The sequence below is a fragment of the Danaus plexippus genome, chromosome 20, assembly GCF_018135715.1.
Source record: "Danaus plexippus chromosome 20, MEX_DaPlex, whole genome shotgun sequence".
Classification (NCBI taxonomy): domain Eukaryota; kingdom Metazoa; phylum Arthropoda; class Insecta; order Lepidoptera; family Nymphalidae; genus Danaus; species Danaus plexippus.
The window spans coordinates 1455786-1469991 of record NC_083550.1 but is presented as its reverse complement, the minus strand read 5'-3'; the positions used below and the strand labels follow the sequence as shown (position 1 = coordinate 1469991).

Here is a 14206-nt window from a genome sequence, read left to right as displayed (position 1 = left end):
CTATGATACTCAGTTCGGTGTAAACATGCGTAATAGATTTCTGTTTTATTAAGTTTACACTTATAAAGAAAAGGATTGCAAAAACTTCACGATAACCTATGAAAATATATATCTTTATACCATTTTGATGTTTCTCGATTAGTCGAATTATATTTATTTGTTATACAATTTAATTGGATTGTTAAGAATTGAATAAAAAGAAGATGAGCAGCTTAGAGTATTGTCAGAGAATGGAAATTCCTTAACAAACTAAGTTATTATTGAAATTCGTTTTGCGGAAGTTAGTCAAAGCATGTGAATGACAATAACACAAGTTCTATAACCAACTGGATAATAATGAAGAAGTTTAAATTTTTTTGATAATTCTTTATTATATATACGCAAATTATCTTGCTTATCAACTGCAAACTTTCTACAGCGCAATCCTTTTTCTTCTATGACAATGTTTCTTCTTTGATATCTGTTCCGACGCGTCCTACATGTGCGGAAATATACCCCGGCCGGAGACGGCGTGGCGTTGACTGGCCTACTTCATGAATCTGCTGGTGCAGACAATTGAAAACAATTTATGAAAATAATACTTATTTATAAAATACCTTATATCAGATATTCCTTTTACGCATTCTTGGTTATATAAAACAGTGAATTTACGTTTCTACGTTCGATTGTTCATTAAATCTTCAGTTAATCATAACTGTTTTATTATAATTCGAAAGGAAAATCAAGGTTTTATATAACGCATATTTTGATTATGTTAATGAACGTAGGAAATAATTCATAAAGTTGAAATCGTTTTTTATATAAAAAAAATTTACTTCCATTCAATATAATTGTACAAATTATTTTAATTATCTCTGCGTATTTATAAACAGTTAGGTAATTAATATCAATATTACCTTAACATAACACTCATTAACAAATAGTAAATGTTATTACAATAATAAAACTGTGAATAAAACAGAATATTATATTATATATAAATATATATATAAAGAAATTTTTTATATAATGAAAGGTACTTTATTAATACATTCGTAAATATCTTATTAATTTTATATATGTCAAAGTTCATGAGGATGTTATAGTGTCAGGATGTATAGATAATGAGATCTAAGATTTTCGCGAGTATTCATTTAAATGAAACTAGTATTATTCGGATTTACTACGCGGATTTTATTATTTAAAAACTACATAATCCCGACGTTTCGGTTACTTTGCAGCAACCGTGATCACGGGCAGACGAGGTTTTTTAAGATATATAGATGTTTGTTGCTATTTAAAAAAACGCCTGACGGATTTTAATGAAATTTTACAATAATATAACTTGGAACATCAAATAAGATATAGGCTATAATTTATCTTGGGATTGCATCTAGCTTTGTAGACTATAGATTGCTACCGATCGATTAGTATATATACCTATATATTGTTTTAATAAAAGTTATATATTTCTCTCTGAGGCAACACCGAAGTTCAGACAAACTTAGTCGCTAGCAAAACCTTGTTATTGGATATTTTTTTTCTATTGTTTAAATAAGAACCGTGAAACAATTTACTGCGAACGTTATAACAGAGCCAGTCTTCGCGTTTGTGGGAGCACTTCAATTAGGGTTAGCCAATGCTGAAGCAATTGAATTATCTAGACCAGATTACGTAGATAGGTAAATTGCATGGCTGTTGAGACCATTGAGGTCAATTTACGATGGGATGAAGAAATTAGATGTTAAATTTAATATGCCGTTACAAAACTATAATACAATCTTATACAAATTTATACAGAAACAGACCTAGAGATAAATACAAGGAAATAGAATTATTGAATATAAATAATCATATGTTTATTAATACACAGTGAGTCTGTGAAGACTTTAGAGCATAAAGCATGAGTCCCTCGATCTATTACTTTTTAATTCATCTGTGTGTATCTTTATGATTAGAAATACAAAGAACGTTATGCTCTACAAAATCTGTCGCTTGTATTTACAAAGTTGTATTAGTGTATTATATATTAACTTAATATTACGCAAGATATTAGTGGATAAATATTGAACTTTAAGACTTGTTGTTGTAAGTGCAAATATAAATATAAAATTTAAAACTGTATTAGAAGGTAATCTTGGACGTTAAATGTCTATCAAAGGGGAGTACTAAACTCTTAAGTGCTAGGGCTCTTCACTTGAGAATAGTATAAGGAAGTCGGAAATAAGGCTTAAGACCGACAAGAAAATGCTCTTAGAGCTTTTCACCTCCAAATGGAAAGTCAATAAAAGGCAATCATGAACTTTGAATGACCTGATACACGTGAGATACGTACTTTAAATGGGGTTTTAATTAAAATATTGATAAATTAATTATGATAATTGTCATCGTAAAGGCAAAATCATACAAGTGAAGTATATAAACCTAAAATACTTTATAATGATTGTTATTCGAATCCTATAATACCTTTTTATAGTTTCATTTTTAAATTAAGGAGATAATTATCTGCTATGGGGATTAAAGGGAATAAAATATTAAGTAAAGCATAATACTAAATAAAATACACGATAATCCCTCGTAAATAATGTATGAGTTTTAATTGTAATAGACACATTTTTCGTATTAATCTAAATTTAAACGAACAATAGGAAACTTCACATTTATTATGTGATGGCATGTAATTTACAGCGCTTAGACATGTACAAACAATACAGGGTTGAAACCCTCGTACTCAACAAATTGTCACGAGCTTAGATCATATGACGTTGAGTGACACTTATGCAGAATGGGACCGTTTTTGAAGAAGGTATTTGGAATACAAAGGACAACGAAGTTACCAACTTAATATGATCAGTTATATTTAAGTGTATCAAAATACAATGGACATACGAGCTTATTGTAGGTTTGACTCAACTTATTTTTCTTTTGCTCCCAGTCTGCAATATCGACGTTTACGAAATAATGTCATTGAAAAAGTTTTTATAAGTGTATTTCGATATATAAAGTAAATTTTATTTTAAAACAACTAGAATAGTATTGAAATAAATTAATTATTTTCAATAGTAAATACAAATTTAGTTCTGTAGGTAATACAGAAGAGTATTTTTTTTAGTAATAGAATAACGAATAGTATAATAATAATCATATAATGTCGTATTTGTAAATAACAATAACGTTTCGATTGAAGAAACTATTGAAATTCTTAAGTTCGTTGATCAAAAATTATCGACATTATAAGACAAAGGAAAAGTTTGATTGTTTGTGGTTCATAGTATAAGTTGTACAGAAATAACAAAACACAAATGTGATCATAAATTTACTTAATCGTCTCATTTTATCATGAATTTGACTTAAACAAAAAATCACTATAATTTAATATATATACATATCCGATACTAATTACCAATTACCAATTACCAATTAGTACCATATATTTGCATGAATAATGTTTATTTATTTTATAAAATTATTCTCGAAATTGTACTCAAACAAGTTAAGTGCTATGTATTATTCTATTGAAGTGGTAATTTATTTACTTATATATATATACATTTTTCTAGATCTGCAATTTCCAATCGACGTGTCCGGAGTTCAAAACGACCACCCATTTTTGGACGCGGACTCGCTCCAGTCATTGTTCAGACGACTCACCGCCCTCAACAGATGTGCCACCATGAAGTTAGAGCATCATCATCATCAGAAGAGATCGGTTAGTACAGCAGTATATGATCTGGTTAGATTGTTCAGATACAACTTCCGTCACTTGGCTTGGAATGAGATTCCAATTTCCATTAGGATATTGTCAAATAACAATATTTTGTTTGTTGTTTTAACAAACTAAAAATATATTTTAACTATATTAATAATTTGTTAATCCTTTTATTAACCAGAAATTTCGAAAATCTAGCATTTTAATTCATTATTTGAAAAGAATTAAATGTGAATTGAATTCTGTATACCTACTGTTTAAATTACAGTCACCCATACGGCTTTGAGTATAACTTTTAGTTCTCCAGAAACACCATTTGTATTATTTTAAAACAAATTTCACCGTGGAAAACGTCTTATATAATTCCAACTCATATAAACTAAGGAAAGTTGTGAAAGAACTACACTCTGCGGTGGTGTTGTAAGCTCACACAATCTCAACAGATATGGCCGGCTGTAATCTAACTGTTTTGATTGAAAAACTTTCTAACAATTGATAGAAATTGATTTCCTCGTCTGTTCAATATTTACAGAAATCTCAATTATGTTTCAATCTCATCGAATGGAGAGTGTTGTATGAGTTTTGTAATTCTATCATCCTATTTTATTTCGAACGTATTTTAATAATACTAATCAATTTTTTATACAAGTACTGTCCCGACGGTCAAGCGACATAAGTCCAAGTGAAACTGATGTTGTTTCGAGATGAAAACGACGTAACTTTCGGTTTCGATTCTAACATTTGCATAATGTTCATTTACTTACACTTAAACGAACTTTTTATGACCGCGTCCACGCTTCGAATGGTTTGTCAAAGTTAACTTTCATCTTGTTTTTATGTTTATTATTCTTTAGTTATAATATGCGGTGTCATAAAAACCGTGTTTTACCGCTTCCTAACGAGAAAGGGATTTTGATTTCAACTTTACGATTCTTTATTTTGTATAAAACACGCTTCTATACATTGATGAGGTAATTTTTTAATCGTAAGTCATATTTATTGTTACAAAGACGCTTGTTTATTCTCATTTGATGCGACATTTGTCAAATGCATGCAAGAACGGTTATATATTTTATGTAAATTAATAATCTTTATAAATTTCTTTTATATTTCTTATTTCTTTCATAATACCAAAGTTGTGTTTGTTGTATGGAATACTTTTTGTCTAGATCAAGTAATTTAGTAAGATTAAAATCACATGAAGCCCAGACAACAATGTAATATAGCCCTTGTTTGAATCTATTAGAATGGCAATGTTTCATAATGCAATTATTTCCCCTGATTGAGTTATATGAATTACATTACATTGTGTATCCGCCCTTAAAATTGTCGATTTCCGTTTATAGGAAGGAAATTTATGGCGTATTTTCTGAAGATGATCGATTCATACTACGACTGATGTTAAATGTCTTTAATAAATACATACTTAATTTATTCAACATATTAAATATATAAAAACAGTGATGTGTTGCAAAAAAACTCTTAAGAATATATTGTAGTAATATTCTGATAATTTATAATAATTTAAAACTAATGAAACAAAAACAAGGTCAAGGGAAATGAACCCTGAGCTTAGAGGCTTTATTATATTTATGTGTTGATGTAATTAACACATAAATATTTACACTTAAAATATATATCAGTTTTCATGTATTAGGAAATCTTGTTAAATGAATATCGCATATATGCAATAAACACTATATTGTATTTTGGTCGACAAATTTCTTGGTAGACGACTATTATATTCGTATTTAAATTTAAAAATGAGGTCGGTTTACTGAATGTTGCCAGTAAAATATTTTTATCTAAACTCCAATGCCGCGTACGCCTTAGGATCGATAATTCGCTTATATTATTACACGCGAGCTCTTTCGACAATTTGTAACACCTTAAAAAGCAAATAATGTTTATAGAGTAAAAAAAATATTACATTTACATGTCAACATAATGTTTAAAAAAATCAATTTTTAATACATTTCACACGTTTTGCTTAAAACGGAATAAATTGAATCAGATCCCAAAAAGCTTTTTCATGGCATAACTCATTTATATACAAAATTTAATATTCTGTAGGAATATTTTTTTATTTTTTTTTCATATCGGAGTGTGATACAAATTGCATGATGTTTTTTAAATTAATGTTCCTTATAAGACGTAATTACATGCGATGTTTAAACTTGTATAATGCAATGAATTTATTTATTTATTTATATGAAATATAAATAAAATTTAGAATGCAATGCATTTATTTATAATATTATATAATATGTGTAATATTAAATTAGTTAAACAAATGTCATTGAGTTGAAATAATAGTTAATACAGCTAAATTATATTTGTTTGACAGTCAAAGTATTTTGTGATGATTTTTTTTTTTAAATATGACGTTTAACATATTCATCTTATTTGTCTTTATCTTATTTGTATTTTATTATACATATAATACTCGTTAGACACATACGTTATCCAGGGTTGGTGTAATAAAATGGTAATGTATATCCATTCAGTGTAATACGAAATTGAATAGCGCGTAAAAGGGTATAACCCTTTTAGTTTTATCGTGCGCTTTGTTCTCTAAGCTCTAGACTTGTGATCATTGTTTTTATAGCATAGACCATGATACGTTAGTGTTATAGAAAAACCTAAAGTTAAACAATGATATATAGAGAACATAATAATTAAGACATTATGTGTTATAGGAAATGACATTGTCTTTTATTACTGCAATACTTTTATATTAAATCTCACAACTGTTATGAATGTGCAAGTTTGTACATATGTGTTTGTTAGCCACTCTTACACATCGAGTTAATCCGACACTAGAGGCAATTAAAAAATTATTTAATCAAAGAAAATTAGTTTAAGGTTTATAAATGCTTTGTCTTTAAGCTAATTAAAACTTATTTAATGATAAACGATCTTATATTGTAGAGTTATGTATAATAGTCATAGCTAACAGTTTTTTGCAAAAAATAAAATAGGTCCGTTTTAAGACATGAATTTAAGAAAATTTCTTTATTATTTAGTAATTTTTTTCGATAAAATTATATAGCCTTAATGAACAGTGTCGTTTAAACTGACTGAGACGGCCTGCCTGATCCTTTAATCTTATAAGGTTCGGAATTATTACTATTACATAAGAAGCGCGTCATTCTTCGTAATAAGAAATTGAACTTGGAAAAAAAATAAACTCGTATTGAATAAAAATGAAAATTTCGCAATAACATCTCAACGAATTTGTATGAAGTTTGCGTCCTCATTAGCTTTGTGACGTCGCTTGAAAAATACTTTGGTTTTATTTAAAAATACACTATACGTTATTATGCCGTGAATAATAGTTCAAACTGCCTGTTCAGGTTCATAATTGTACAACTCCCCTAGGTTACTTTGTTGCTAAGATAAAAAGAGGTATGAGAGGTTCTGAGTAAACATTAAATATAAATACGGCTCACTTAGTCGAGATAGCCCTTTTCAAACTGAATAATCTTAAAACACCAACTCACAACTCATAAATTCAACATTCGATAAATATTTAATTACATAACATATAGGCAAATTAAAACCTCAACAAAAAAGATGGTTACATAAAAACTGAATGCATTTTTGTCTATTCGTGTGCATGTTCCCGTAAATGTTAGGCCTTCTGTACCGAAACTGTTTCTCATAATTGTATGAAATAACTTTCGTTAACGAATATCCTCTATTCATTGATATAGTCACGTCATTCTAACAAATTGCACCTCAAGCTCTTTTAAATCCAATACGTTTAATCCGTACGTCACTATTTATTGTCAGGCTAACAAGGTTTTGACAGTCTTCACACAGACCACGATTGAATTAACGAGTGTTATATTGAAATATTAAAAACAGAAACTGACTTTGTGTGACTAATTTATATTTAAAAAAATTAACATTTTTTATATAAAATTAAATATTTTAAATTAAGAATTCATAATTCATTAAATAATAAGAATTGTGACGTCGCGTGCAGTAAAATTTGTCCAATTAATTCAATTCTTCTTTCTTTTCTTAACCAATATCTCGGAAGAAATTTAAAAAACGCCACAAAGAAAATGTTAGACGAAGTACTCGGCATTAATTAAGACACTAATTTCAAGAAATGCATTTAATTTCTCTGAGAATTAATTACAGGTCCGACGACTCTTGTTATAAATAAATGCAATTATTTTCATTTTATACTGAAATAACAATTTTTATATTATTACACATTTACCTACAAGATGCAAACACAAATGTTTATCAGAAATACATGTAATTTGACATACCAAAGACTATACATATTAATAGACAAAGAATAATCTAATATTCCTACACACGGTTAAGAGAAAAAATAACTTAAATTTGTTAAGCATATATGAAGAATCATATTTAATTTACCAAGCAACGGTAAAAATATATATTTTATTGGTTAAAATGAAAAACGTTATTTATGTCACATCAATGGCGCCCTGTCATTCATTACACATGTCATCAATAAAATCCGATTTCGCTTAATCGAAAGTCATAATCAATTTATGTATCGATCGTGTTAATCCTAAATCGAGACAAAGGTATAATCGGATTGTGTTAACAAGGTGATTCAGAAGCAATCCGCCATGTACTCATACTGTCAGGAATGAATGATTTATGTTTGTTCATTTGATTTAGATTCACTATTAAAGGTATGAATAGATTGTGATTCTAATTATAAAAAGATAGATTTCAAAATACAAGCACATCTAAATGTATTTAATTTTGAATTAAGAATCTTATGTTCGCTTCTGTGATTGTTTATTGTTGATATAAAATTCTATTTTGCTTATATTTTTGATTTCATTATGTTCTCTCAGACGTCCGTCTAGACTAGATTGTACTTCATATATTATGGTGCATTCAGTTTTATTAGTCTATCGACCTTATATCCGCTGCCAAACACTTAAAATGGATGACGTTAAAAATTTATAACTCGTCTACTTGGAAGTAGCCGAATTTACGCTGATTTTATAGAAAAGTTATTCTCGTTGTTACTATAATTTAAGCATTAAATTTATGTGACTCAGTAGAAATTTTACAAAGCTATTTAGATATAAGGTATAGCAATTTTACGGTAGAAGCTTAGGAATTCTAAAAGAATTTCCCAACTATGAGGCGGTCAAACCCAGACGACTGCTTGACATTCGTTTCGAATATTGCGAAAAATATTAAAATGTCTTTAAAACTAGAAAATTACAATTAAAATTTTTATGTCATTTATAGTTGTTTTCTTTTTATTGCCAATACAAGAAATATCATCCTATTCATTTTAATTATAAAACGAAAAGCAGAATATTAATACATAGCTTTATGACGTGACGTTTATTTATGATAAGCATTTATTGTTTTAGAACGACTCTGACGACGAACAATGCGCATTAAGCGATAAATGGCAATACGAGAGAAAATCTCGAAGATGGTCCCGGGTCGTGGAAATTACGCCTCAAGCACAAAGGAGATTACAGGTCAGTGTTATTACCAGTACTCCATTAATTTTTTTAATACCACAAATTTCTAGTTTTAATAATACTTTTACATGCCCTGTGACTTTATTCAGTTTCACGAGTTGTATTTTAGGTGATAGCAGCCAGAGCGCTAGCAGAACGAGAGGCAAGAGAGGCAAGAGGTGAAGTGGAAGATGATGAGGATGAAACTCTACCAACCATCAGGGTTGGTCTGGTTGACGCGGACGGACATTACACAGACGTAGAACCAGATCTGTAAGTTGGAGACGAGCTTCTAATACATATAAACTTTATTTCAAATTCAATAAAACGAACTGCTTTCATACACACAACTAATGAAACGTTACGATTAAACCTTCAGTCACACTATGAAATCGAACCATACGCATTTATGAGGCGTTGGTCCATCAAGAAAAACAAAAAATAAATTTATAAGTAACCCTGACAGTACCCGTAATCATTGGAACCATCATGTTAATGAGGTAACTGTACCCAAAGGTAATTGGCCCTTGGTTGCGCAACTGATTGAAATGTTAGATACAAAGGCGCCTCTTTTTTTAAAAGACCACAATAATTTGACCCTTCACGCACCCGCAAATTATTGTTAAAGGTCTGTCGTGAATTGACATGAATGAATTGTTCTCGTGTATATAATCGAGCGGACTTACTGTTTCAGATCACGCTTAACAAATAAAACAAAATAGCTTTTAACACAGCATCAAGACGTTTTCACAAGCACTTATCTTAAAATCTATTTGAATAGTTAAACTTTCAACTAAAAAACGAAAATTGCATACAGGCTTACAAACGCAAATTTATTTATCAGTGTAAAAACTTTCGATAGACGCGAAAGCCTCAAAAACTGATCAATTCCTTTCCCAATTATTGTGCACTGTTAATTGTTTGCTAACCGTACAGCTCAGCCGAAATCGGTTGGTCATTGTCAATTATTATCTGAGAACACTTCGTAAGCTGTCAGTTTCTTGCTGTCGCTACCAGCAACGTCTTAGTGTTATAATTGTGAACGTCTGTCAAAATTAATGGACCCCGGTTTGCTAGTTTGAATAGTATAGAGGTCATTCTTCTTGAAAGTAACACTATGTGTCTTTTTTATTGATTTGTAATTGATAGGTTAATTGGTGGTTCGTTTAAAATCTATTGTGTAATAGTATTGAACCGATGCGTTGATGAATGCGTTATTTGTTTTGAGTTTTGCCACATTGGCACTTCTATTTATTTTTTTGCTCACATACAACATTTATTATACAAATTAGAGCTCGTCATTGTAATAAGAATTTAAACCATATATAAGTTTAGATATTATATGGTAGCAATATGAAATATATTTCCAAAAGATGATAATGTGTTTACTTAAAGCGACCAATATAAAGACTAGTTAATAGAAACGTTAATTTGTACAGAACAACTGTTGTCGCATCTTCTGAATATATTACAGCGGTAGTCACATGTCATATCGATTATTCCCCTGTCAGTTGCAGACACAATAGCTATAATTAAGCCTTCTGGCTATTTATTCTACTTACAGTTTAACGTCTAAGCCCTTCACCTATCACGATTCCATTTCGGATAGCTACATGCGATAATCATAGGTTAGTGATATTGGCCCTATTGCTGGTAGCAGATTCGATGATTTCTAGCTAGTGTATTGAAATCTTAACAAAGTAATACACTTCTGTTTAAGGTGCTTTTAAAATAAATGTTCAAACAGTAGAAAGCAAAGCCGGTGCTATAATTTATTCCCGTTTATCTAATAGGTGTCCATATAACACAGGGTCTAAACATTGTAGTCGATCAATAGTCAATTTGTAAACCTTCTATAAGAACTGGTTACGGCTTCTCAATACAGTGCTGTAGTTATGAATCTGATTTTGATGAGCAATAAAAGAGAAAAATTTAATTTTTCTCCCCCAATCTAACAGCTCCTTCCCCTTTTCTTCATACTACCTGCCCATTTTACCCAAGCACAATAAAAATTGTAAAAAGAAATCTATTTTATATATACATATATAAAATTCTAAGTGTGTCACTATAAGGTAGATTACTTTAATTCCAACATAAATAAAGGTGATCAAGTTTTATAGACCGGAACGAATGAATGCCAAATTAATAGCTGTGTTAAGTGACATGGAGCGTTATCAGTACTTCTTTATGCATGTGTGGGTAGACGTTAGCGCGTTCAACAATGTTTTGATTAGCATATCATTTTGGAGATAGTTTTTAATTACTTAATCTCGTGTGTCAATTGACGGCGATTATAACGATGATTGAGACATGATTTGAAAAATTTACACTATAATTACAATAAGGTGATTACCGGCCCTTTGAATTTTACTTGGTTTTATAGTGAGGTCATTACATTAATGATGTTGAAAGAAACAAATAATTTGAAAATATCTGAGCTATTCTTAATACTATAGAGTAATCAAGTTATGTCGCAAACTCAAACTTGACTTAACAACGCTTAACCCTTAAAAAGTTTCGCATAACTTTAAAAGTACGTTAGACTCGAGGCTTGAGACTGTTTTAAGCCCGTAAGCTAAACTCATCTAACTATTATAATGTCAGTAATTTATGATATTTAATATCTAACCAAGAATTTTCATCGTCGCTAATGATTATAATCGACCTTATTAAAGCAAAGAGAAAATTATAATTACACATTATCAAATGTTGGCTGACTTTAATATACAAATCCATTAAATTATTAAATATCTTAATTATGTTTCAAATGTTATAAATTTATATGCTATTAATAGAATTTGTTCAATACCAAACAAACCTTTAATCAACGCTAGACATGGACATCGGAGGCCATTATGTCCGAAATTAATTTAATCTGTGTAAATCGCCTTTCGTAAATCCATTTAGTTTGGTATGTAAATTGTCATTAATTGCCTCAATTTTGATGTTCACGATATGTCGTTATGTAAAGCGGTTTGGTATGTTAAACACTTTTACCGTAATTTAATAAAACACCATCGTTTTAACTGGATTTGATTTTTGTACTACCATTACTATCACATGGAAATTCTTTGTTTTAGTCTGACAGTACCCGGACACCATATGCAGTTACCAAGTGATAAAGAAGATGAAGAGGACACTGGAACCAGGTTCAGGCGAACTGGGTCCGAAAGATTACGGGACGGGGCCAAGGCGTTATTAAGGAGGGTCGAGTCGCTGAAAACGAGAAGAAGGAAACGGCAAAACAGAACGGAAGTTATAGTTTCATCGCCACACTTTCTGGACGTCAATCAGGACAAATATGCTGATTTGAATTACATAGATATGACGCCCACTACTCCAACAGCCTTTCCCTTCCCGGACTTCCACAGTTCGCCAGTCCATGCACCAGCTATCCGTACGCAACCCCCTTCCCCCATGACGATAATGCCACCATCTCCCATCGCTCCCCTTGAACAATCCTTCGTGTTACACGCCCCTTTTGGTGACGACAGTTCCAGTTATGCCTCTGATAACAGTATGGGATCAAGCAATAAAAGTTCTAAGTCAAAACTGGGAAGGGCCAAACGAATCTTTCATAGAGGACTTAAAAGTGACGATTCGAGCGCCTTGAGCGATTCCGAATGCCAGCCGGCTAGTTGGAGGCACAATTACTATAAAGAGCATAACACTCATCAAAATACTGAGGTGAGTTCGTGTCTGTTATTGAGTTATTTTATTATGTAAGGATAATATCACCAAACACATTTCTTGGTTATTATATCTTCGGATAAATCACTATGGTATTATGTTTGTTCGTGTTAATTTCTATATAGTAATATTCACGTTTATCTGTATTTGTATATACTCTAAACATAAATTTTTATATCCACCTCAACCCACTTTCATCTTTAATATGTTCTTTATCCAAAAGGCAACCGGGAAAAAATAGCTCATAAGCGATAAGATCGCCTTTTGAACTGCAGTATCTACTTCTGTGACACCTTTTTTTATTTTACTTTGGATGGTGTAATCTAAAGAATATTCTATTCTATAATAACGTTCAATTAAACTTGTGTATAAGCTAAACTAACTAAAAGCGTCAATAGAGATTAGTCTACATTAAATATTCCTTAGTCATACATATGTGACTAAAAATAATGATGTGCATAACATAAAATGAGGAGTGTGTCAAAACCAATATGTTTTTTAGGTTTATGTTGAACCTCCATCACCAGTTGAACTGAAGCCAGATCCAGAAGTACTTCGAGAGGTCCAAAAATCACCAGCACATACAGCTCATAGACGCCAGGCAATACGGACGAGTTCATTGAACTTGGGAAAGGACACACCAAAGTGAGTTAATTTATGTAAAATATTAGTTTTTGCCCACAACTCCGTCCGCATGGTAATAAGATTTGTTCTCTGCCATTACGGGCACTGAACTGCACTTCAAGGTTCCACCCGTGAAGTTTCGGGATCGGGATCGGATTCGGGACTGGGATTGGGATGGGGATAAAAGTTAAAAAGATAACACTATGATCACTAAACGGGTATTGCACTTCATGGTTCTACCTGTGTAGTTTTAAGATTGGAATCGTCATAAAAGATAACCTATGTACTTCTTCAAGGTTCCATCTATCTCTATACCAAAATTTATCAAAATCAGTTCAGTGGTTTTGGCGTGAAAACTTAGCAGACAGATAGACAGATAGAGTTACTATCGCTTTTATAATATTAGTAGTAATAATGAAAGAAGTCAATACAAAACCATATTGAACAAATAAAAAGTCACGTCGTTCAGCCAAATAAGGGAAAGTACACACCAATATTATATTACTATTTAAAAACAATGAAACTTTCCTAACATAGTACGGACATTAATAAATTGTAACAAATAGAAGTACAAAACAAGTAGCACGTCTAAAGATTGCTCGGAGCCATTACCGCAGACTAATTGCCTCAGACCATTACTAAAGTACTGTACAATGAGTATAACTTATTCGTATGCTAATGCTAGCTCTTCTGACTTCTGCCATGAATCATGTCATTGAACTTG

General features: G+C 30.8%; 1 protein-coding gene across 4 annotated transcripts in view; it reads left to right on the top strand.

Annotated features, from left to right (window-relative positions):
* LOC116773836 (rho GTPase-activating protein 7) overlaps positions 1–14206 on the top strand; it is a 137091-nt gene that overhangs the window by 114589 nt on the left and 8296 nt on the right. For all 4 annotated transcript variants that reach the window (XM_032666355.2, XM_061523702.1, XM_032666357.2 and 1 more), the window contains exons 3-7: positions 3540–3688; positions 9073–9186; positions 9299–9441; positions 12249–12855; positions 13361–13503. In XM_032666355.2, the coding sequence (XP_032522246.1) occupies positions 3540–3688; positions 9073–9186; positions 9299–9441; positions 12249–12855; positions 13361–13503 (1156 nt within the window). The remainder of the gene's footprint in view (positions 1–3539; positions 3689–9072; positions 9187–9298; positions 9442–12248; positions 12856–13360; positions 13504–14206) is intronic.